The following is a 23,316-nucleotide window of genomic DNA, read 5'->3' on the forward strand; positions in this document are numbered from 1 at the left end:
AAATCAAATTCCCTAGATAAAGAGCTCCCTCACCAGGATCAAGGAACCTAGAGTTTAAAAATCTCATGAAGTGTTCAACTAGGGTAGTTTAAAATTAACTGAGCAGCTAACGGGTGTCAAGTATCTTACCACTAAGTTTTAACGACAATGTGCCAGGGAAATTAAGGTCCCTGGTTGCAGGATTTTCGACAAAATTGGGAGAGCTTTAATGCTAAACTAAATTTTCCTGGACATTTTAAACCTTAAAGCATATTAATAGGGATCCCCCCCCCCCATATTTCCATAAATTCCAGTATAAAGTTCGGACAAACGAAAGCTTGAAATTTTACTAAAAATGGGGAATTTAAAGTATAGGTTAAATTTTAACATTTTAATTTTTATAATACGTGTGATAACAGTATGTAGTGTAGCGTTACCCCATGAGTGTTTTTAAGTGTTGGTGTTATGTACAAGGTCTCTCGACCTGTGGTCGCTACAGAGCCCCGGGTCGCCTGGAATGTAGCCGGGACTTCACACTGACTCACTCCAGCCGGCACGCCCCCAACCTTCTAAGCCCCCTACTTATAGAGCCAAAAATGTTGGGGCGCTCCTCTGCATAGCAGAGCCCGGCTCGCCCTCACCCATAGAGGGTAGAGCCGAACTTTACTTCGTAAAAATACTTAAGCCATCTCCTTCTCAATCTTAATGAGCTCGAGGATACCATCCTGCATCTCCTTAACAGCCTGGTACTCTGTGAGACCCATGCGACGCTTGTTAGAAATGTCATAGATACCACCCTCAGCCTCTGTATGCTCACCGCGGGTACCGCGAACCTGGAGGCTGTACCTAGCAGCTACTTCCTCGAGCTTCTCACGGTTAGCAGCAAGCTTGGGGAGCTTTATGTGGACGGAGGCACGAATAGTGGTTCCCAAGTTGGTGGGGCAGAAAGTAAGGAAGCCCAGACGATCATGGTGAGAGAAGGGAACACGCTTTTCAATGTCATTGACAGCAGTAACAAGGCGGCGATACACCTGGCCCAAGTCACCACCCATCTGCATAGAGATAATGCGGAGATGATCCTCCTCATTGCACCAGACAAGGAAGGTCTTTTTGTCATTGTGGTAGATACCACGACCAGTGGGCCAGTAACGGCAAGCATTGGCAGCCTGAAGGAAGCGGTCACCCTCCTTGAACAAGAAGTGGTCATCGATAAGTTTCTGCTGCACTTCCTTTGTCATGCCAGTGAGGGGATAGTAGGTACCCTTAAGCTCTCCCTCTAGGCCAGACAGAGTGGAAGAAACCTTCTCTTCCATCTCCTTGTAATGAGCCTCTGTAAGGCAGGGGTTAAAGGGGTAGCCCTCTAGGGAACGGCCGCAGCGCACACGGGTAGAAATAACGAATTTCCCTTCAGGGTCCACATTTACGAACTGGTTGACATCACCGAAGTCCTTAGCAGGGTGCTTGTCTGTCTGCTTGAAGCCTTTGTGGTAGTCCTCAATGATTGGGTCGAAGAGGGGAGAGAAGAGAGAGTAGGCCTCGGCATCTGGAGCATAGATACCCACGCCAGAGTCCAAGTTCTCTACACCTGAAAAAAAAAGGAAAAAAATTTAAACTTAACTAAATGGACTAGAAGAGGCTACAGCAGTTGGTATCGATATTTGGCAATAAGTTTCTCCCCCCCCCCCCCCCGCTTTCCGCCCTCGAACTAGGTCGAAGTCATTACACTGAAGATTTGCTGTGGTTGCAAATTTGTGAAACTGGCTAGATGCAACGATTTTTTTTTGGGGGGGGGAGCGGAGGGGAGGTAAGCTTACAATTCCCGAGTAAAACTGCCTGGGAAATGGATGCAATCTGGTTAGTCAGAGTGGAAGGGATAAAATTCCCCCTCGTCTGAATGGAAGCTCTTTAAGGCGTCAAATTACATAAAAGGGGAAGCGCTAAACCCGTAGAATACAGCGCCTGTGGGGTGGGGACTAATGATGTGTAATGTATTCAATTCAGGGAACTGGAGCACAGATCCAATTCCCTAGATCAAGAGTCCCTCGCTATCGTCAAAGAACCTTCCTGGAGGGGAGTTTAATATCCCTAGGGGGAGGCGGGATTACAGGGTCATCAAGTTAGATCTTAAAGGTAGGATTGGCAAGATAACTCGCTAACATCAACGCACCTTGAACCAAGTAACTTAGTATTCATAGTTTAATCATTGGGGCAAGCGACTTTATCGCTACTCTATTCTAGAATAAAGGGGGGGGGGAAATGAAGGGGGAGGCGCTACGTACCGGACTGGATGACATCGAGGAGAGTGGCACCAAGGCCTGTCTTCTTGGCCTTGAGACTGTCAAAGATGTCCTTAGAGAGGTACTTCTTCAAGAGTGACTTGCAGTCAGTTGCAGCCTGCAGCTTCTTGAAGCCTTCCTCCAACTTGGCGATAGTTGCAGCGTCAGCCATGTTTGATGAATTGTCTTGGCTGTAGAAGAAAGTAATGTTAAAATAAACTTAAACTTAATTTTACTAAAGCTTTAAACTAATTCTAGGCAGCTTGGGAAAAGTATTAGTCCACTTACTAGGAAGTGAAGTTTTTAATTTACCACGAGGATGCTGAGCCGTGTTTTGACTTGGGGAAGCTGTTAATAGTGAAGCTAAATTATTTCCTCCCACCCCCATAAACTTAGCACACCACGTGAAAGGTGTAAGTTATACAATTCAACTACCTTTTCTATGAAGAACAAAGGTAAAAAATCAGAAAACTGGCGAGGATCGAATCCATGGAAAGCGGGTCCTAGAATTCGCAGGCCAGCAAGTGTGCTTCAACTTGCCAGCTGGCTCTGGCAACCTTCATCCAACTAAGTATATTTCTGTATACCATAAGGTTACCACGAGCCCAACCTAGCAACTTTTTTCAAAACTTGTCCTGCACCAGCATGTATTAGATTTTCTTTAAGTTATTACCATTTAGTGAAGATTTGTCATGGGGATGGGGGGGGGGATTTAACTTTATGCACTAAAAATGGTATAGTACAGCACAAGATTTAATAAAACAGCCTGAAACTGTCATACAATTTACCATAGATTTTAGTCAATAGTAGGAAAGAAAAAATAACTAGTTATATGATACAGGGTCTTTGGCATCAGTTTATGCGTATCATGAATACCAGAACTATCAAATTCTAGTTTGGAACGTTAATTGGGAAACCAGTGGCTGTTGTATAGAAGAATTAAGGCAAAGTAAATCTATGGACGGGGAGAACACTTTTTTTTTTGGGGGGGGGGCCATGCCAGGCTTGATCCATGGGAGGTTTAATTCTTTGGATTAAGAACATCCCAAACCGGTGTCGAGAAATCTATACAATACAAGAGCCATGGAGTGTTTTTCCTGTCCCGTTAGTGGCTGGGACGGCGCCTGGGAGTAGTTTGTTCAGATCTTTAACCCCCGGAGGGTTAGCCACCCAGGATAATGCACGGCAGCGAGCATCATGGACTTGACATTATGGTTGTCAATCTTGGCGCCCAGGACGCGACCCACACCAGGTTCACCCAGGTACCTGCTTGCTTGGTGAACGGGACGACTGGTATAAGGAAACATGCCCAATGTTTCCACCCGTGCCAGGGATCGAACCACGGCCAAGCAATATTAGCGTTGTGTACCAGGTCACGGGACACTAGTTAAGATAGTAAGTAGTTAACACTATAGTTCGGCAGTTTTAATATATTATTGCTAATTCACTGAAGAGCGCTAAACCTGTAATTAAGCCTGGGGGGGAGCAATCAATCAATCTAGATACAAGGAAAACTGCCGTGAGCACCTCAGGCATTAATGAATTGCCTTGAATTTAAAGAGGTGGAAATGCCCAATATTAGTATTACTAGTGGTTCAAGTTATAGAAGATAGTCTAGGGAGGTGCGGCGCCGGCAACTGTTATCACTAGTTAACAGAGCTTTACGAGACTAAGGAACTAGATTTTAAAAACCGTGTCACTAGCGATAAAAAAAAAAGTTTGAAACACCAGGTTATACAATTAATCAAGTCACGAGATAAATTAACTTAGTAGCTGTCAGGACACAAAGAAGTCACTCAACGGAAACAATTCAAGCGTAAACACAATTATATCATTTTCCCGCTACCAATTAATCACTATTATCACGATTGCCACTATAAAAACACCCGGAAAACTAATTAGAAGTAAATATATCACCGTTGGGTTAGCAGGAGCTGTGTACGTACCGTCCAAACCTCTCCCTGACTCAGCGGCGAGTGACAAACCTGCCGGCTTTCAGCTTTATATAGGCGGGGCCCTGGGGGCGTGGCTCCTCCCGCACCCCCGCCAACAATTTCCACACACCACCAACCTTACCCACTAACAACATCTAATTTATGTCCCTCTTTGTCTTTCCTGCTTATTTAAGAGTCTTATATTATGCATAACCTCATTTTTCACCACGCTTCGTAAAAAGTAAAGTTAAACGTGAGGTAATTAACAAATATTTCAATGATAAGATAAAGACGCGTGTAGCAAGCCTCTAGGCACGTCTGCATGACAGACGTCACGGGATAAACGACCAATCACAGCTCGCAACGCAACTTTAAATATAGAGTCTCTTATTTTTTGCATGGTTCCTCTAGTGCAACTTGACAGGGAGAGTGGGAGATGGCCAAGAGTATACCGAGGGGTAGCCAGGCAAACATGGCTACTACAGCCGTTATTATAACACCAGAGATGCTAGGAGCCGGCTGGCCAGACGACGCATCTTGCTGCCAGCAGCGGCGCTCATAGTCAATCTGCCTCTCAAGAGGAAAAATAATATATTTGTAAACTCTTGATTCAAGGAACAAGAACTACCCTCATCTTGGAGCTTCTCTTTGCCCTCTCCGTTTGTTGTCCTTTTGAAGACAGCCAGGGGTCTGTTGGTAATTTCCCTCCACTATGTATGAAATGCCTTGGCATGCTAGTAGCCTTCTTTGTAATTAATATTTTATGTGTAAACCACACATTGTAACCTTTGCAAACAAATAAACATTTTAACTTTCCCTGCGTTATTGTGTGATTCTGTGTCAAATGTTTTCTAGTTTGTGTGTGTGTGTCTGTGTGTGTGTAATCGCCTAACTGTGGTCGCAGGGGTCGATTCCAATTCCTCTGTATGTGTGTGTGTGTTTTCCTATTCACCACATAATTCCTCTCAGTATTTTGTGCATTGTTATCATATCACCCTTAGTCATTCTGTCCTCCAGTGTCATTAGGCTCAGTTTCCTAGTCGCACTACAAACCTTCGCACTTTCTCTAATCTCTTGACATGCTTGACCTGGTGTGGGTTCCATACTGGTGCTGCATACAATATGAGTGTCTAAAAGCTAGTCTTAGATGTGCCATACGCGCATTTGCTGCAGCAGTTATGTGGTTGATGTGCGCCTCAGGCGATATACTCGGCACAATACTCACCCCAAGGTCCTCTGAGTGAAGGCTGCAGCCTTTGCCCCCAGACCCTGTACTCCGTCTGTGGTCTTCTTTGTCCTTTCCCAAACTTCATAACTTTGCACTTGCTGAGGTTAAACTACAGTAACCATTTGTCAGACCAGGCCTGCAGCCTCTCCTGGTCCACGGCCGCTTGTACTCTCCTCATTAGTTTCGTTCTCTTCCGTCATGGCACTCACATACAAGAAATAGCACCGGCCCTAATAATGATCCTTGTGGAACTCCATTCGTCACATGCACTCATCCTGACACCTTATACAATCACTCATTGTTTCTTTCCTGTCAGGTATGCCTGGATCCATTGTAGTGCTTTCCCTGTTATTCCTGCCTGCTACTCTAGATTTTGTACCAGTCTCTTGTGTGGCACTGTGCCAAAAGCCTTTTTACATTCAGAGAAGATGCAATCTATCCATCTCTCTCTCCCCCCTACTTTGTTTGTGAGACTTGATTTGCCATCTTAATTAAGCCGTGCTGGCTGTCATGCATGAACCCACTCCTTTCTAGATGCTGTGTGTGTGTGTGTGTGTGTGTGTGTGTGTGTGTGTGTGTGTGTGTGTGTGTGTGTGTGTGTGTGTGTGTGTGTGTGTGTGTGCGCGTGTGTGCGCGTGTTAGCAGCTCGGCCACTATCATCCAGCATGCATGAAGCCAAAAGGTCAAATTTCAGCTCCATGCTGTCAGCACTGGTAGCCGAGAAACTGGCTCCTGTCAACTCAAAGATGAAAAAAAATAAAAGAGACATGGATATATGAAAGAAGAGAGAGTGAAAAGTAGTATATCACGTAAGTGTCAGGAATGCTTGAAGGGGTAATATAAATGTCACCCTTCTGGGTAGTGTGTAATGAGTCACACACACACACACATTGGTGTCCCAGGTCTGACTAACGTTTGTGTTTGTATCTTTATGAAATATTTAAACGGGTGAGGCTCAAGTGTCAAGACCATCCACCAATGAGTGCTGCTGTGACAGTCTCCCTCTACCACGGCTACAGCAACAGTGAACCTCTACCATCAACACAGTAATACTATTTACCCTAAACTTGACTAGTAAGAATAAAAAGTACTGTACTAGTCCTCGGCAAGTAACTAAGACGTGCATATATATGCAAATCTACTGCTGACTTGGATATTCTCCTCGTAAAATATTAAATATCCCATCATGAAAAGTGATATTATTATTATATTGAAATCCGGAGGCAAAACCCCTACGTTCACACAGAACGTAGATCTACGTTCGCTCGCACAGTGCTCCAAACGTAGACCTACGTTTTTTTTTTTTACATAAGAACGCATGTAAAATCGAACGTAGATCTACGTTTGGAGAGTTTAAGGGTTAATAATGTTATAGTAATACCTGTGCATTGTCTGGGGTAAAGAAGCTAGAGAGTGACTTGTCACGATGTAGCCTCGTCCCTTGCTTGAATATAAATGAAATGAATAACAATCACCAAGAAGACGAGGAATTTCTTCAGGTTATTAACCCTAGTGGGTTATTAAGACTGATAGTTAACCCCTGAAGGCTTTTCAGGGAGGAACCCTGATGCTGGTGAGAGACTCTTGATCCTTCAGGGAGGTACCTTGATGCTGGTGAGACTATTTATCCTTCAGGGAGGTACCTCGATACTGATGGGAGACTATCCTTCAGGGAGGTACCTTGATGCTGGTGAGAGACTATTTATCCTTCAGGGAGGTACCTCGATACTGATGGGAGACTATCCTTCAGGGAGGTACCTTGATGCTGGTGAGAGACTATCCTTCAGGGAGGTACCTTGATACTGATGAGAGACTATCCTTCAGAGGTACCTCGATGCTGGTGAGAGACTATTTATCCTTCAGGAAGGGAAGGTACCTTGATGCTGGTGACAGACTCAGGGTGTGGCTTATTTCCACTGAAGTCCTCCCCAAAATACCATCAACAACAACCAACACCCAGGTAGCCATTCACTGCTAGGTGAGCAGGGACAGCAAGTATAAGGTGACTTGCAAATGTAAAATGTATGTCTCACCTCGCCCGAGATTCGAACCCGAGTCTTTTAGGCTGTGAACGGAGGGCTTCGCCACCGAGCTAAGAAACAATGGAATAGATGCAAACACAATGATGATGGGAACAACAGATAAAATACTGACAATCAGGTGTAATAACCTACCAGCACACTGGCGACAATATACAGTAATGATACACTAGCGTCTTCCATATCATCTATGATTGCAAGGTTCATCTTGATTTAACAATACAGGAATGTATAGGTCCGCACTGTATATACACCGAGACGTGTATATACACGGAGAGGTATATATATATATATATATATATATATATATATATATATATATATATATATATATATATATATATATATATATATATATATATATATATATATATATGCGCGTGTACATACCAAGAAGCGTATATCTGTATATACGTAACATGTAGATTAGAGACGTGTATATTTAAATACATAAAATCTAACCAGTATGTATACCTTAAGGTGTATTTATATATACACCGAGAGATATATATCATTCAGTGTAACTTACAAAATGTATACTTTAATTCTTATTTTAGAATATATTGTAGCGGCCATTTGCGACCCTTTTGTTGTAGATAAGGCATAAATAAGATCAGAAAAAATAATGCAGTGTCCAAGTAAGCCATAAGGACAATTTTCCTGGAATAAATTGTGATTGCTTAATATTTATGAGAAAGTCTAATTACTACCATCCTTATAATGATAAACACATGCACTTAAGTGTTTTCCTAGTGTGTAGAAGCAAGTAACACACGCACTTAAGTGTTTTCCTAGTGTGTAGAAGCAAGTAACATACATTTAGCGTCACACACACTATGAAGACAGTGTTGTAACATATTGTGTAATGCTTTCTGCATATTTCGCCGTCATTATAATTTAACCATCCCTGAAAGTTATATAATGTTACTCGGTTTAACTGCGTATTTCAATGTCTTCTGGTGAAGGAAGAAATGGAGCGATATATGACTTAATAAAGCTCTACACGGAGAAAAAAATGACTTCAAAAAGCTTTACAGTCTACAAGGAGAGAAACTTGACTTAAAGCTCTACACGGAAATATATATTAATGAAAGTTTTAAAGTACGGTAGTTTAAGTCTCCTATGTATTCCTCTATTCTATCTTAAGTTTTATGCAACTAGCGTTATAAATCTGAGCTGCATATTGATGTACATTCTATTTACATGGAGAATTAGTGTACTTTCTGATGTTTTATCTTTCCTGTCGATGAAATATATCATTCTGTTTTCTTTGTCACTAATGGTGTTGGTATGCTCTCCAAGAGAAAATAGAACTGAATCTGAATATCTGTAACATTAGGAGCTTAACCTCTCTTACGTTAGAAGCCTAACCTCTCTTAATATTAGCAGCCTAACCTCTCTAACATTAGAAGCCTAACCTCTCTTAATATTAGCAGTCTAACCTCTCTAACATTGGAAGCCTAACCTCCTAGAGAGAAAATAGACGGACCTGACGCCGTACTAGCACACAAGACAGTCCTCCACAGCTGCTGCAATTCTGCAACCATCAAAGCATTCTGCAGCTTCTTTGAGGAGGAAAGAATCTTGATGCCACCGAAGATTTCCTCATCCGAGGAACAGGAGCCACCCTTCCCTTCCTCTGATTCATGATGAACGTTTTCCCGTGAGTATAATATAGCTTCCTCGGGGAAAAACAAAAGCACACAAAGGCAGCTTACCAGGGCAGAACAAGAGACAGCTTCCCTATTTTTATTTTTCTCCCACCTGAATCATGAAATGTTTCGCCCACAAAGGATAGCATGCAGCAGGAAGCCTGGAATAAAAATATACTAACAATGTGGAAAAATGTTCGCCACTACTCAGTGGTATACGGCAGACGAGGCTTTACAATGCACCTCCAAAAAAAAAAATTACCAGCAAAAATTTTGAATTTGCAATGCGTTCTCTCACTCTTTCTTTCCCCCCATCCTTTTTTTCTTTTTGTCGAATTTCCTTACCTCCCTTTTCTTCATTATTTATGATAGGACATGTATGACCCCAGTAGATTTAGCGCTAGGTTATGATTATAATAATAATTTGACAGAAATTCATTTACACATTCTAAATATTAATACCTATACCTTTACTGTCTGATTTTCAATTATTCTCTTTTCAGAACTACACATTAATGTAGAAAAGTTCCAAAAGTTAATGTCATCATTTGCCTTGGTAACAAAGGTTGCAGAGAGAGAAAAAGAGAGAGAATCCTTGTAAATTACATAACTAATACCTTGTGGAGAGAGAGTTGAAACATGGCTTCCTGCCCCAGTAACAGCTCTCTCTCCCTGTTTCTCCATGCCTCTGTGGCTGCCAAAACTCTTCCTTCCCCAGTCCCAAAAAAGCCTACATACTTCCTCCCCCACTGGCAACAGAAGCCACGGAATATTATACTTGTCAACACCCAACCACCACCAACACCACACCACCACCACACCTCAAAATTATAACTGAAAGCTAGACGTTCTGGTTGCTCCTGGATCATTATTTAGTCTCTTTACAATGGCCCAGGAGGCCCCAAAAAGACGCATACATTACAGTTTAGTTTGTAAGTTAGTTGAACATTATTGTAGTCACGGTATTGCGATTCTTAATCTCCGCCGCCAATACTATGAGTCCAGTACAGAGATAAGTGGTGAAAGACGAGAAGGGGGAGTTTGAGGTTATCAGTCCCTCAGTCTGGGGTCGATGTGTTCAGTCCATCAGTCTTGAGAAACTGAGGGACTGATACGATCATAAATAAAAAGGAAATATATATTATACATCTACATTCTCTGTAATTATTCAGTTCCTTGTGTGGGCCTCCAGCTGACCAAGTCTGTGATAGCTCTGGTAAAATCACTCTTGAAAAAACTAAAATTATTTAATACACAAAAATGTGTGATAAACGGTGATAGTTCACTATGATCATCGTCCAGAGAACATAGGCTTTCAACTACTTCTCGAATCGTCTAATAATATTTATATCACTTTTTTGAAGCTAATCCAGAAAGAGTTTTGATTTTTAGTATCATGCTAAACACGCATGAGTCCTGGAGTGCTGCACACACTTTTAAAGACGTAATGGGACACACAGCGGCTTGGCAGTAGCCTCCCAAGTTCAATACTAAGATTATTTCAAATTATTTTAACCACGGTCGAGTGGATGTTTAACAAGCATTGGTACCAGTACTGTGGATGGTACACAAGCACTATTACCAGTAGTGTGGATGGTACACAAGCACTTGTACCAGTATTGTGGGTGGTACACAAGCACTAGGACCAGTAGTGTGGATGGTACATAAGCACTTGTACCAGTATTGTAGGTGGTACACAAACACTATTACCAGTAGTGTGGATGGTACACAAACACTTGTACCAGTATTGTGGGTGGTACACAAGCACTAGGACCAGTAGTGTGGATGGTACATAAGCACTTGTACCAGTATTGTAGGTGGTACACAAGCACTAATACCAGTAGTGTGGATGGTACACAAGCACTTGTACCAGTATTGTGGGTGGTACACAAGCACTATTACCAGTAGTGTGGATGGTACATAAGCACTTGTACTAGTATTGTGGGTGGTACACAAGCACTATTACCAGTAGTGTGGATGGTACACAAGCACTTGTACCAGTATTGTGGGTGGTACACAAACACTAGGACCAGTAGTGTGGATGGTACATAAGCACTTGTACCAGTATTGTAGGTGGTACACAAGCACTAGGACCAGTAGTGTGGATGGTACATAAGCACTTGTACCAGTATTGTAGGTGGTACACAAACACTATTACCAGTAGTGTGGATGGTACACAAACACTTGTACCAGTATTGTGGGTGGTACACAAGCACTAGGACCAGTAGTGTGGATGGTACATAAGCACTTGTACCAGTATTGTGGGTGGTACACAAGCACTAGGACCAGTAGTGTGGATGGTACATAAGCACTTGTACTAGTATTGTGGGTGGTACACAAGCACTATTACCAGTAGTGTGGATGGTACACAAGCACTTGTACCAGTATTGTAGGTGGTACACAAGCACTAATACCAGTAGTGTGGATGGTACACAAGCACTTGTACCAGTATTGTGGGTGGTACACAAGCACTATTACCAGTAGTGTGGATGGTACATAAGCACTTGTACTAGTATTGTGGGTGGTACACAAGCACTATTACCAGTAGTGTGGATGGTACACAAGCACTTGTACCAGTATTGTGGGTGGTACACAAGCACTAGGACCAGTAGTGCGGATGGTACATAAGCACTTGTACCAGTATTGTAGGTGGTACACAAACACTATTACCAGTAGTGTGGATGGTACACAAGCACTTGTACCAGTATTGTGGGTGGTACACAAGCACTAGGACCAGTAGTGTGGATGGTACATAAGCACTTGTACCAGTATTGTAGGTGGTACACAAGCACTAATACCAGTAGTGTGGATGGTACACAAGCACTTGTACCAGTATTGTGGGTGGTACACAAGCACTAGGACCAGTAGTGCGGATGGTACATAAGCACTTGTACCAGTATTATAGGTGGTACACAAACACTATTACCAGTAGTGTGGATGGTACACAAGCACTTGTACTAGTATTGTGGGTGGTACACAAGCACTAGGACCAGTAGTGTGGATGGTACATAAGCACTTGTACCAGTATTGTAGGTGGTACACAAGCACTAATACCAGTAGTGTGGATGGTACACAAGCACTTGTACCAGTATTGTGGGTGGTACACAAGCACTGGGATCAGTAGTGTGGATGGTACATAAGCACTTGTACCAGTATTGTGAGTGGTACACAAGCACTGGGATCAGTAGTGTGGATGGTACATAAGCACTTGTACTAGTATTCTGGGTGGTACACAAGCACTATTACCAGTAGTGTGGATGGTACATAAACACTTGTACTAGTATTGTGGGTGGTACACAAGCACTATTACCAGTAGTGTGGATGGTACACAAGCACTTGTACCAGTATTGTGGGTGGTACACAAGCACTAGGACCAGTAGTGTGGATGGTACATAAGCACTTGTACCAGTATTGTGAGTGGTACACAAGCACTGGGATCAGTAGTGTGGATGGTACATAAGCACTTGTACTAGTATTCTGGGTGGTACACAAGCACTATTACCAGTAGTGTGGATGGTACATAAGCACTTGTACTAGTATTGTGGGTGGTACACAAGCACTATTAGCAGTAGTGTGGATGGTACACAAGCATTTGTAAGAGTATTGTGGGTGGTACACAAACACTATTACCAGTAGTGTGGATGGTACACAAGCACTTGTACCAGTATTGTGGGTGGTACACAAGCACTAGGACCAGTAGTGTGGATGGTACATAAGCACTTGTACCAGTATTGTGAGTGGTACACAAGCACTGGGATCAGTAGTGTGGATGGTACATAAGCACTTGTACTAGTATTCTGGGTGGTACACAAGCACTATTACCAGTAGTGTGGATGGTACATAAACACTTGTACTAGTATTGTGGGTGGTACACAAGCACTATTACCAGTAGTGTGGATGGTACACAAGCACTTGTACCAGTATTGTGGGTGGTACACAAGCACTAGGACCAGTAGTGTGGATGGTACATAAGCACTTGTACCAGTATTGTGAGTGGTACACAAGCACTGGGATCAGTAGTGTGGATGGTACATAAGCACTTGTACTAGTATTCTGGGTGGTACACAAGCACTATTACCAGTAGTGTGGATGGTACATAAGCACTTGTACTAGTATTGTGGGTGGTACACAAGCACTATTACCAGTAGTGTGGATGGTACACAAGCACTTGTACCAGTATTGTGGGTGGTACACAAACACTGGGATCAGTAGTGTGGATGGTACATAAGCACTTGTACTAGTATTGTGGGTGGTACACAAGCACTATTACCAGTAGTGTGGATGGTACACAAGCACTTGTACCAGTATTGTGAGTGGTACACAAGCACTGGGATCAGTAGTGTGGATGGTACATAAGCACTTGTACTAGTATTGTGGGTGGTACACAAGCACTATTAGCAGTAGTGTGGATGGTACACAAGCATTTGTACGAGTATTGTGGGTGGTACACAAACACAAGCACTGGCAAGCCCTTACTGGAACCACACAACTTATTCAAGGTTAAAACTCATTAAAAGGGGAAGGCGTATTGCTTTCACGCTGGAGGAACGATTCCGGATCAAAGGAATTAGAACTACGCTCCACATCCTTAGATGGAAACCTGATTACCTCCAATTTGCTAGTTTCTGTATGGTGTTATAAATGAGCTCTCGTTCTGGCGAGATGAAAGCAGCTCACTTCCATGACTGACGTCAGAAGGCAAGGTTTGTGTCATATATGTTAGAGTCATGAGCTTATTGGCACCTTACCCAGGACGGGATGCGGGAGCTGGCATAGCTCATGTGGGCAGAAGTGGTGGGGCATAGCAATTGCGGTGTCAGGTGATGCAGGGAGGCTGGCAGGGATAATAGACTGACAGTCTCTGTATATACAGTAAGAGCTGGAGTATACCTGGAGGTTACTGAGGGGGGGTCAGCGCCCCCGAGGCCCGGTCCATGACCAGACCCCCCAGTGCATCAAGACCTGATCAACTAAGTTGTTTGTTATATCTAGCTACACCACCAGATATAATCAGTGATACTTTCAATCTGAGAGACTGTTAAGACTTAACAGTTAAACAGTCTCGGTTGTCTGATAAAAAGTGTTAAATGATTATAACCATAATTTTTAAAGGGGTGGAGTTGTAAGTCAGTGGAAGGCCTCGGTCAGATGACCAAAAGCTCCAGCTGTGGGTCATCACATGACTAAAACCCGCGTCAGGAAACACTTGTCCTGTTTCCTGACAAACATAATACCTAACCTAACCTAAACCTAACCCTAACCTTAACCTAAACTAACCTTACCTAACCTTAACCTTGACCTAGCCCAACCTAGCACTGCCTTTGTTCGTCAGTTTGCATGACTGTAACCTGGCTGTAACTGTCTAACTTGGCTTCAGGAGGTTTGATCCCTGGCTCCTGGACAAACATGTCTTTAAAACTAATTCACTGTGTACTCAACTAATTACTGCCTAAATTAACTCAAGTACAATAATGAAGAGAATAACTGATGATGCAGTTGGAATCCACTTTAAAAGACATAACTTCATCACTGAATGTAACTACGAAGTTACGAAAGACAGTTTTTGGAGTTATCAGTTCACAGCTTATGAGATTTGACTTACAGAGGAATTAGTTATGTTAGTTTATGGTGTGTGTGTGTGTGTGTGTGTGTGTGTGTGTGTGTGTGTGTGTGTGTGTGTGTGTGTGTGTGTGTGTGTGTGTGTGTGTGTGTGTGTGTACTTATCTCTGGATGGCTTGTACGGGTCTGACAGTCTCCGTATATACAGTAAGAGCTGGAGTATACCTGGAGGTTATTGAGGGGGTCAGCGCCCCCGAGGCCCGGTCCATGACCAGACCTCCCAGTAGCGCTTTTTTGTAAATAATAATAATAATAATAGTAATTCTGTCTTACTGGTTGATCAATATTCATGTATTCGTAGAATGGTGTTCCTGCTACACCAGTTGTGTTTGTTAAACTGTGCCAAGAGACAGCACTATCCTTAGCTTTACGGGGAGCGCTAAGCCCGGAGGAGTCCCAAAGTATATATGACGTCTACTGAAGGTGATGTCCTACTTCATGCAGAGATGGGAGGAGGGGGGAGAGGAGGGATAGTGACGTCACTACACAGGTAAATAATTGGATTATGAATGGAAGTGGTGGTAGAAGGAGGGAAGGGGTGGTGGAGGGGGAGAGGGTAGGGGTGGTGGAGGGGGAGAGGGTAGGGGTGGTGGTGGGTGGAGAGGGTAGGGGTGGTGATGGAGGGAGAGGGGGAGAGGGTAGGGGTGGTGGGGGAGGAGGGGAGGTACTGACGTCAATACAGGTATTCACATGAGGTTGGTCACTGTTTAAAGCGCTGGTAACCCTTCCCCCCCCCCACACACACACAAGAGTTATGACTGGACCCCTGCAACCACAAATAGGTGAGTACACACACACGCGCGCGAGCGCGACCTTGGGAAACCATTATTATTATCCTTAAAAGACAAACGGTTAAGTACAGTGAGTGACCGTGGTTCAATCCCCGGCACGGGTGGAAAATAAGTAGCTACTGGAAGTGACTGGTACGGAGAGAGATACTGAGACCAGGAGTAACAGAGAGAAAACCGGAAGGTTACGAGCCGGCCCAGGAGCCGTAACTCGATCCCCCTCCCCCCAGCACCCACAAATATGTGAAACAGGTAAATATACCATATGTGACCTATCCAGGTGACACCCCACCTCAGCCTATAATAATAATAATAATAATATCTTTATTTACTACAAGTACATGATATACAGTCCTGGCTGACAACAATGACATACTACTATATAGAAAGTCCCTTGTTATGCTGAGCACGTCGGGCAAATTAGGTCCCAGGATGCGACCCACACCAGTCCACTAACACCCAGGTACCCATTTTACTGATGGGGAACATAGACAACAGGTGGAAAGAAACACGCCCAATGTTTCTTCTACTCTGGCTGGGAATCGAGCCCAGGTCCTCGCCGTGTGAAGCGAGAGCGTTAGCCACCAGGCCACCAGAGCCCCTTATGTAGGCGGGATAGGAGTATAGGAGGTGGGACAGGAGGTGGAATAGGAGGTGGGACAGGAGGTTACCTGGAGGTTATTCCGGGGATCAACGCCCCCGCGGCCCGGTCCACGACCAGGCCTCCCGATGGATCAGGGCCTGATCAACTAGGCTGTTACTGCTGGCCGCACGCAGTCCGACGTACGAGCCACAGCCCGGCTGATCCGGCACTGACTTTAGGTATCTGTCCAGCTCTCTCTTGAGGGCAGCCAGGGGTTTATTGGCAATTCCCCTAATGCTTGATGGGAGGCTGTTGAACAGTTTTGGGCCCCGGACACTTATGGTGTTTTCTCTTAGTGTACCAATGGCTGGTGGGACAGGTGGTGGAATAGGTGGGACAGGTGGTGGAACAGGAGGTAGAAGATACAAGAGGGGAAGAAGCAACAAACACAACTCACGTCGCCCTTTACCCTTAGAGTTCTTAAGACATTCATCACCCCCTTCCCTTAGCAACACCCACTCTCCCCATAGCCCCCATCACACACACCCCTCCTCCCTGAAGAAACTTGCGACAACGTTTTGCACCAACTTGAACCATTAACTGGTCACACAGATGCGCGAAGGTAAGGGAGGCAGTGTATGAGAGGAGGGGCGGGGCCGGGAGTGGTAGAACGAGAGGAGGTAGTAGTATAATTGTAGTAATAGTAGTAGTGGAACAGTGATAATAAGAATGGAGTAGTAGTAGTAGTAGTAACAGAAGTAGTAATAGTTGTAGTAGCAATAGTTGTAGTAGTAGCAGCAGCAGCAGTAGCAGCAGCAGTAGCAGTAGCAGCTGAAGCAGCAGTAGTAGTGGCAGTAGTAGTGGAGGTAGTCTAAGAATAAGAGAAACAAGAGAGGAGCAAAGCACTACAGGAGAGCTAATGATCCACCAGGGTACGACACAACCCCAGAGAAGGACACACCTATACTGGCCCATGCTAGGCAGGTCTTCCTTAAACGTACTAACAAAAATATTTTGGCCCACTCTCGGTGCTACCCAGGGAATAAGCCTTGATAATCCAAGCTTGCGGATTTAGCTGGTCAAGCTTTAGATTATTTTGTTACCAAGTTTCGTTATGTGTAGAGTTTTGCCATGCTCTCTTTTGAGAGTTTTACCCAGCTTTATGCCCGAGGTGAAGCTCTGTTTAGAGCTTCACCTCGTCGAGACCTTTATCTCGTGTATAGCTTTATCTCACTGTGTAGAGCTTTATTTCAAGTACACAAGGGTACCAGAGAGAGTACAAAATGGTGCCAGAGAGTGTACAATAGTGCTAGAGTACGCAATGGTGCCTGAAAGAGTGCACAATAGTGCCAGAGAGAGTACACAATGATGCCTTCTATTACCCAATAATTACGCTCGCTGGGACATGTTTCAACAATAGCAGGTAAACGTGGGGGAAATTGTTTTACACATGCATTCCATTGTTGACGCTGACAGGAGTGGATTGTCGCCAGTCGATGGTGTTTTATCTGTCAGGAAGGAATACAAGTGCCTCCTGACACAGGTCTTAGTAACCCTGTAACTGGTTCAACATCCACCGGTCTACCAGAGCTGGGTTACCTGGAGGTTATTCCGGGGATCAACGCCCCCGCGGCCCGGTCCATGACCAGGCCTCCCGATGGATCAGGGCCTGATCAACTAGGCTGTTACTGCTGGCCGCACACAGTCCAACGTACGAGCCACAGCCCGGCTGATCCGGCACTGACTTTAGGTATCTGTCCAGCTCTCTCTTGAAGGCAGCCAGGGGTTTATTGGCAATTCCCCTAATGCTTGATGGGAGGCTGTTGAACAGTTTTGGGCCCCGGACACTTATGGTGTTTTCCCTTAGTGTACCAATGGCGCTCCTACTTTTTATTGGCGGCATTTTGCATCGCCTGCCCAGTCTTTTACTTTCGTAGGGAGTGATTTCTGTGTGCAGATTTGGGACCATTCCTTCCAAGATTTTCCAAGTGTAGATTATGATATATCTCTCCCTCCTGGTTCAATACACCGTTTCAAAAACATTAGAACAATACTTAGTAGACAACTAAGAATTTATTGGGTAGTGACAATCATCCTGTTATACTCTGTAGGGGACGAAATCAGGCCTAGTAAGTTTATTTAGGCACAGGTACACATAAGAACAATTATTGTAATGTAAATTACCCACCAGGATAACCCAAAAAGTCAGAGTGGCTTATTTCCACTGGGATCCTTGAGCCAATAGGCCTTGTATTGTCCAGTAGGCCTTGTACAGGCCTTGTAGTCCCAAGACAAACACAGGTGAAGACAGGAGCTGGTGCTGATGCAAAGACCTAGTTTTTGAGTCAGTGCAAGACCTCACTCAGTCTTACGAGTAACATCTCCTACTGAGTTACCATCACCGTGAAGGTTGTTGATAACTGGTTCACAGAACCCACAAGCTGATAAATTAGACACATGTGATAAGATAAGATTTCGTTCGGATTTTTAACCCCAGAGGGTTAGCCACCCAGGATAACCCAAGAAAGTCAGTGCGTCATCGAGGACTGTCTAACTTATTTCCATTGGGGTCCTCAATCTTGTCCCCCAGGATACGACCCACACCAGTCGACTAACACCCAGGTACCTATTTGCTGCTAGGTGAACAGGACAACAGGTGTAAGGAAACGTGTCGAATGTTTCCACCCGCCGGGAATCGAACCCGGGCCCTCCGTGTGTGAAGCGGGAGCTTTAGCCACCAGGCCACCAGGCCACCACCAGGCAACACTTGCGTATCTTTAAGGAAACGTTTCTGCACACAGTGGCTGAGAAGCTGTTTGAGGTAACCAGTCCCTCAGCCTGGAGACGATGTATCGACGATGAAAGCTCCTCAACAGCACCTAAGAAGACCCTCAGCCCTCTGTAATATCTGGAGGCTCCCTCACCCACCTCCCCTGCCCACCACCTCCCCTGCCCACCACCTCCCCTGCCCACCAACTCCCCTGCCCACCATCTCCCCTTCCCTGCTACTCTGGATCCAGTGTCAACTGACCCTCCCTCTTCCTTCCACCCACTTCACCATATCCCTTCTCCCTGGGGCTCTAATCCCAAGAGTCCCCCATTATCTCTCTCTCTCCCTGACTGTTACCTGGTAGTAAACAGACACGTAGCAACTAGTCAACCTCTTGTTTGTTTACAGAACATTACCCACTTAACTCTCACATTACAGAAATTATAAGTACACGAAACTAATATTGTTGAAAGCGAGTTGTTACACACCACACTAGTGTTGTGGACGAGTGGAACAAAGTGTTGAAGCTAGGGCTTCGGGTAGCTTTAAAGATATTCTGGACAGGTATTCACACGAGTGGTCATTGGTTTGATTGATCAAGCTGTTAGTACCCGCCGTCTGTAGTCCAACGTATGCATCACAACCCGGCTGATCAGCAATTTCAGGTATATAATAATAATTTCTACAAGTACATGATACAACTTATACAGACCATGGCCGACATGGCAACGGTAAACAATATGATGTTCAATGAGGACAAATTCCAACTACTCCGTTATGGAAAACTGGAGGAGATAATAACTAGAACAGAGTATACTACTGACTCCGGCCATACAATAGAGCTGAAAAATAATGTAAGGGACCTGGGAGTAGTAATGTCTGAGGATCTCACTTTCAAGGATCACAACAGTGCCACGATCGCACGTGCAAAGAAAATGATAGGATGGATAATGAGAACTTTCAAAACGAGAGATGCCAAGCCCATGATGATCCTTTTCAAATCACTTGTTCTCTCTAGGCTGGAATACTGCTGTACATTAACATCTCCATTCAAAGCAGGTGAAATCGCAGATCTAGAGAGTGTACAGAGATCCTTTACTGCACGTATAAGTTCTGTCAAGCACCTTAACTACTGGGAACGCTTGGAAGCACTTGACTTGTACTCGTTGGAACGCAGGAGGGAGAGATATATCATAATCTACACTTGGAAAATCTTGGAAGGAATGGTCCCAAATCTGCACACAGAAATCACTCCCTACGAAAGTAAAAGACTGGACAGGCGATGCAAAATGCCGCCAATAAAAAGTAGGGGCGCCATTGGTACACTAAGAGAAAACACCATAAGTGTCCGGGGCCCAAAACTGTTCAACAGCCTCCCATCAAGCATTAGGGGAATTGCCAATAAACCTCTGGCTGCCTTCAAGAGAGAGCTGGACAGATACCTAAAGTCAGTGCCGGATCAGCCGGGCTGTGGCTCGTACGTCGGACTGCGTGCGGCCAGCAGTAACAGCCTAGTTGATCAGGCCCTGATCCATCGGGAGGCCTGGTCATGGACCGGGCCGCGGGGGCGTTGATCCCCGGAATAACCTCCAGGTAACATCAAGACATACTATAAAGAAAGCCCCAGGATGCAATCCATACCGGTCGACCAACACCCAGGTACGTATTCACTGCTAGGTGAACAGTGACAGTAAGTATCTTAAGGAAACACGTCCTAATCTTTCCACCCCTCACCGGAGATCGAACCACGGACCTCATTGTTTGAGCTGAGTGCGTTAGCAATCTTGCAGATATAGATTTTGGTGTATCTTTCTCGCCTACGATCTAAGGAGTACAGTTCTAGAAACTTTAAGCGCTTCCAGTAATCTAGATGCTTGAGTTTATACAAGTTGTGAAGGTTCTCTGTTCATTTTCCAGTTCGTGCTAAATGAACCTACCCACTAAATAAACCTACCCACCCTGAGCCCCCCCACGGACACTAAAACCCTCCACCACCCCCCTCTACCCCTGACCTTCCCTCCCCCAGCACCCAGTAACCATCTCCCCTAGTCCACTAGACTCCAACTCACCCCAAACACTCTACTGGGGAACAGCAGCAGCAGTGGCAACCAGAACCTGAGAATAATGAGGAAATGATGGTGTGGGTGAGAGAGAGAGAGAGAGAGAGAGAGAGGGAGGGAGAGAGAGAGAGAGAGAGAGAGAGAGAGAGAGAGAGAGAGAGAGAGAGAGAGAGAGAGAGAGAGAGAGAAGAAGGAAGAAGACTCGGGTGGTGGAGGAAGGAAGTAAAAATAGAAGAAAACTATGAGTGAAGGAAGTTAGGAACGTTTCGAATGAGGGGGAAATGTAAAGGAGGTAAAAGAATAAAGAAGACAGGGACGAACGAACGAAAGAAAGGGAGGTAGAATAGGGAGGGAGGGAAGTAGAATAGGGATGTAGTGAGCGTAGATGGCCCTGCCTCCCTCCCGGGTCACACTCACAACGTTAATTCCTTTCTTCCTTGTTGTGGCTGAGGGAGGGAGGGAGGTGTCTGTCTCCACTACACCCTCCCTCAGTGTTTCCTTCACTACACCCTCCCTCAGTGTTTCCTTCACTACACCCTCCCTCAGTGTTTCCTTCACTACACCCTCCCTCAGTGTTTCCTTCACTACACCCTCCCTCAGTGTTTCCTTCACTACACCCTCCCTCAGTGTTTCCTTCACTACACCCTCCCTCAGTGTTTCCTTCACTACACCCTCCCTCAGTGTTTCCTTCACTACACCCTCCCTCACCCTACCCTCCTTCACTACTCCCCAATGGAAATAAGTCACTGTGACTTTTCTGGGTTATCCTGGTGGGAATTTACACCATGTATGATAACTGATCTTATGTGTACCTGTCCCTAAATATTTAAACTAACTTACTCACATACACCTCACCCTCCATCACTACCTGGAGGTTACCTGGAGGTTATTCCGGGGATCAACGCCCCCGCGGCCCGGTCCATGACCAGGCCTCCCGATGGATCAGGGCCTGATCAACTAGGCTGTTACTGCTGGCCGCACGCAGTCCAACGTACGAGCCACAGCCCGGCTGATCCTTTAACACTCCTACATCTTCCCTCAGTCTTACCTCTCTGTGTCTTGCCTCATCAATACTGATCTAATTCTCGCCTAACTGTTTCCCAGGGCGGGTGGTTAATAGGAACTGAAGCCTATGAACTACACGAGGGTCATTAAGTCACCTGGAGGATGTTTACCACCAGTCAAGAATACTTTAATAATCCCCACGACAACTCTCAGAGTATATACACTGAGACATACGCCTCGTAGTGTGTAATATCCTACCCATGAACTTCTTAAGGCTCCAGCACACCACCCTGCAGGATCCCAGGGTTAGTTCAGCCACTCACTCACACTGTCCTCTTGACTCTTGCAACACTTGATACGTAAAACCTCTCTCATCAGTGCTTAACATGTCTCACCCTCATCATCGCATGCCTCACCCTCGTCAACACACGCCTCACCCTCGTCAACACACGCCTCACCCTCGTCAACACACGCCTCACCCTCGTCAGAAACAGAAGTGGGATGTATAACCACCCTTTTCCCACCGCCTTAAGTCAGGGTCGAAATATGAACCTGTTTTTGGACGCAAACTAACCATAACATCCTTTAAGACCATTGTGATGAATGTGTGGGCCAGCGGGTCGCCAGCAGCAACTGCCTGGTTGACCAGGCGGACACCAGGCAGTCGGTATAAAATACCGACAAGTTGAAATTAAAACACAAGTGCAACAGTCTACCTGGAGGGCATTCCGGGGATCAACGCCCCCGCGGCCCGGTCCACGACCAGGCCTCCCGGTGGATCAGGGCTTGATCAACCAGGCTGTTACTGCTGGCCGCACGCAGTCCAACGTACGAACCACAGCCCGGCTGATCCGGCACCGTCTTTAGGTATATCTGTCTTTATTGATGAAACGTTTCACCTACACAGTAGGCTTCTTCAGTCAGCTACAGAGGCAGCAGTAGTAATGAAATTAATATGATGTAATCAGTCCATCAACCTTAAAGAAAAAGTATTTGAGATGGTCAGTCCCTCAAATACTTTTATGATATCGTTTCAGTACCATAGTCTGGAACGATATCGTTCTCCAAGCTGAAGGACTGACCATAAGAACATAAGAAACACTGCAGCAGGCCTACTGGCCCATGCGAGGCACGTCCATGTCACCCCCCCCCCCGGCTTAGACCAATGACCCACCTAGTCAAGTTACATCCACTTAAGGAAGGGGCATGGCATCAGACTCACTAGCACAAGCTAGTCAGGTCCAACTCACACCCACTCATGTATTTATCTAACCTATTTTTAAAACTACACAACGTTTTAGCTTCTATAACGGTACTGGGGAGTTTGTTCCACTCATCCACAACTATATTACCAAACCAGTACTTTCCTATATTCTTCCTGAA

At 45.0% G+C, this 23,316-nt stretch overlaps 1 protein-coding gene across 6 annotated transcripts in view; it reads right to left on the bottom strand.

Annotated features, from left to right (window-relative positions):
* Positions 1-355: 355 nt before the first annotated feature.
* The window catches only part of Argk1 (Arginine kinase 1), a 115,623-nt gene continuing 92,662 nt past the window's right edge, over positions 356-23,316 (bottom strand). For 4 of the 6 annotated variants that reach the window (XM_053789769.2, XM_053789771.2, XM_053789770.2 and 1 more), the window contains exons 2-3: positions 2,259-2,446; positions 356-1,564 (exon numbers count right to left, since the gene is read on the bottom strand). In XM_053789769.2, coding sequence (XP_053645744.1) covers positions 660-1,564; positions 2,259-2,446 — 1,093 coding nt within the window. In that variant the 3' untranslated portion in view covers positions 356-659. Of the gene's footprint in view, positions 1,565-2,258; positions 2,447-4,172; positions 4,360-23,316 lie in introns of those variants that run through there. The other 2 variants (XM_053789773.2, XM_053789774.2) reach the window with 2 other exon arrangements.

The sequence above is a fragment of the Cherax quadricarinatus genome, chromosome 68 (genome assembly GCF_038502225.1).
Source record: "Cherax quadricarinatus isolate ZL_2023a chromosome 68, ASM3850222v1, whole genome shotgun sequence".
Taxonomy (NCBI): Eukaryota; Metazoa; Arthropoda; class Malacostraca; order Decapoda; family Parastacidae; genus Cherax; species Cherax quadricarinatus.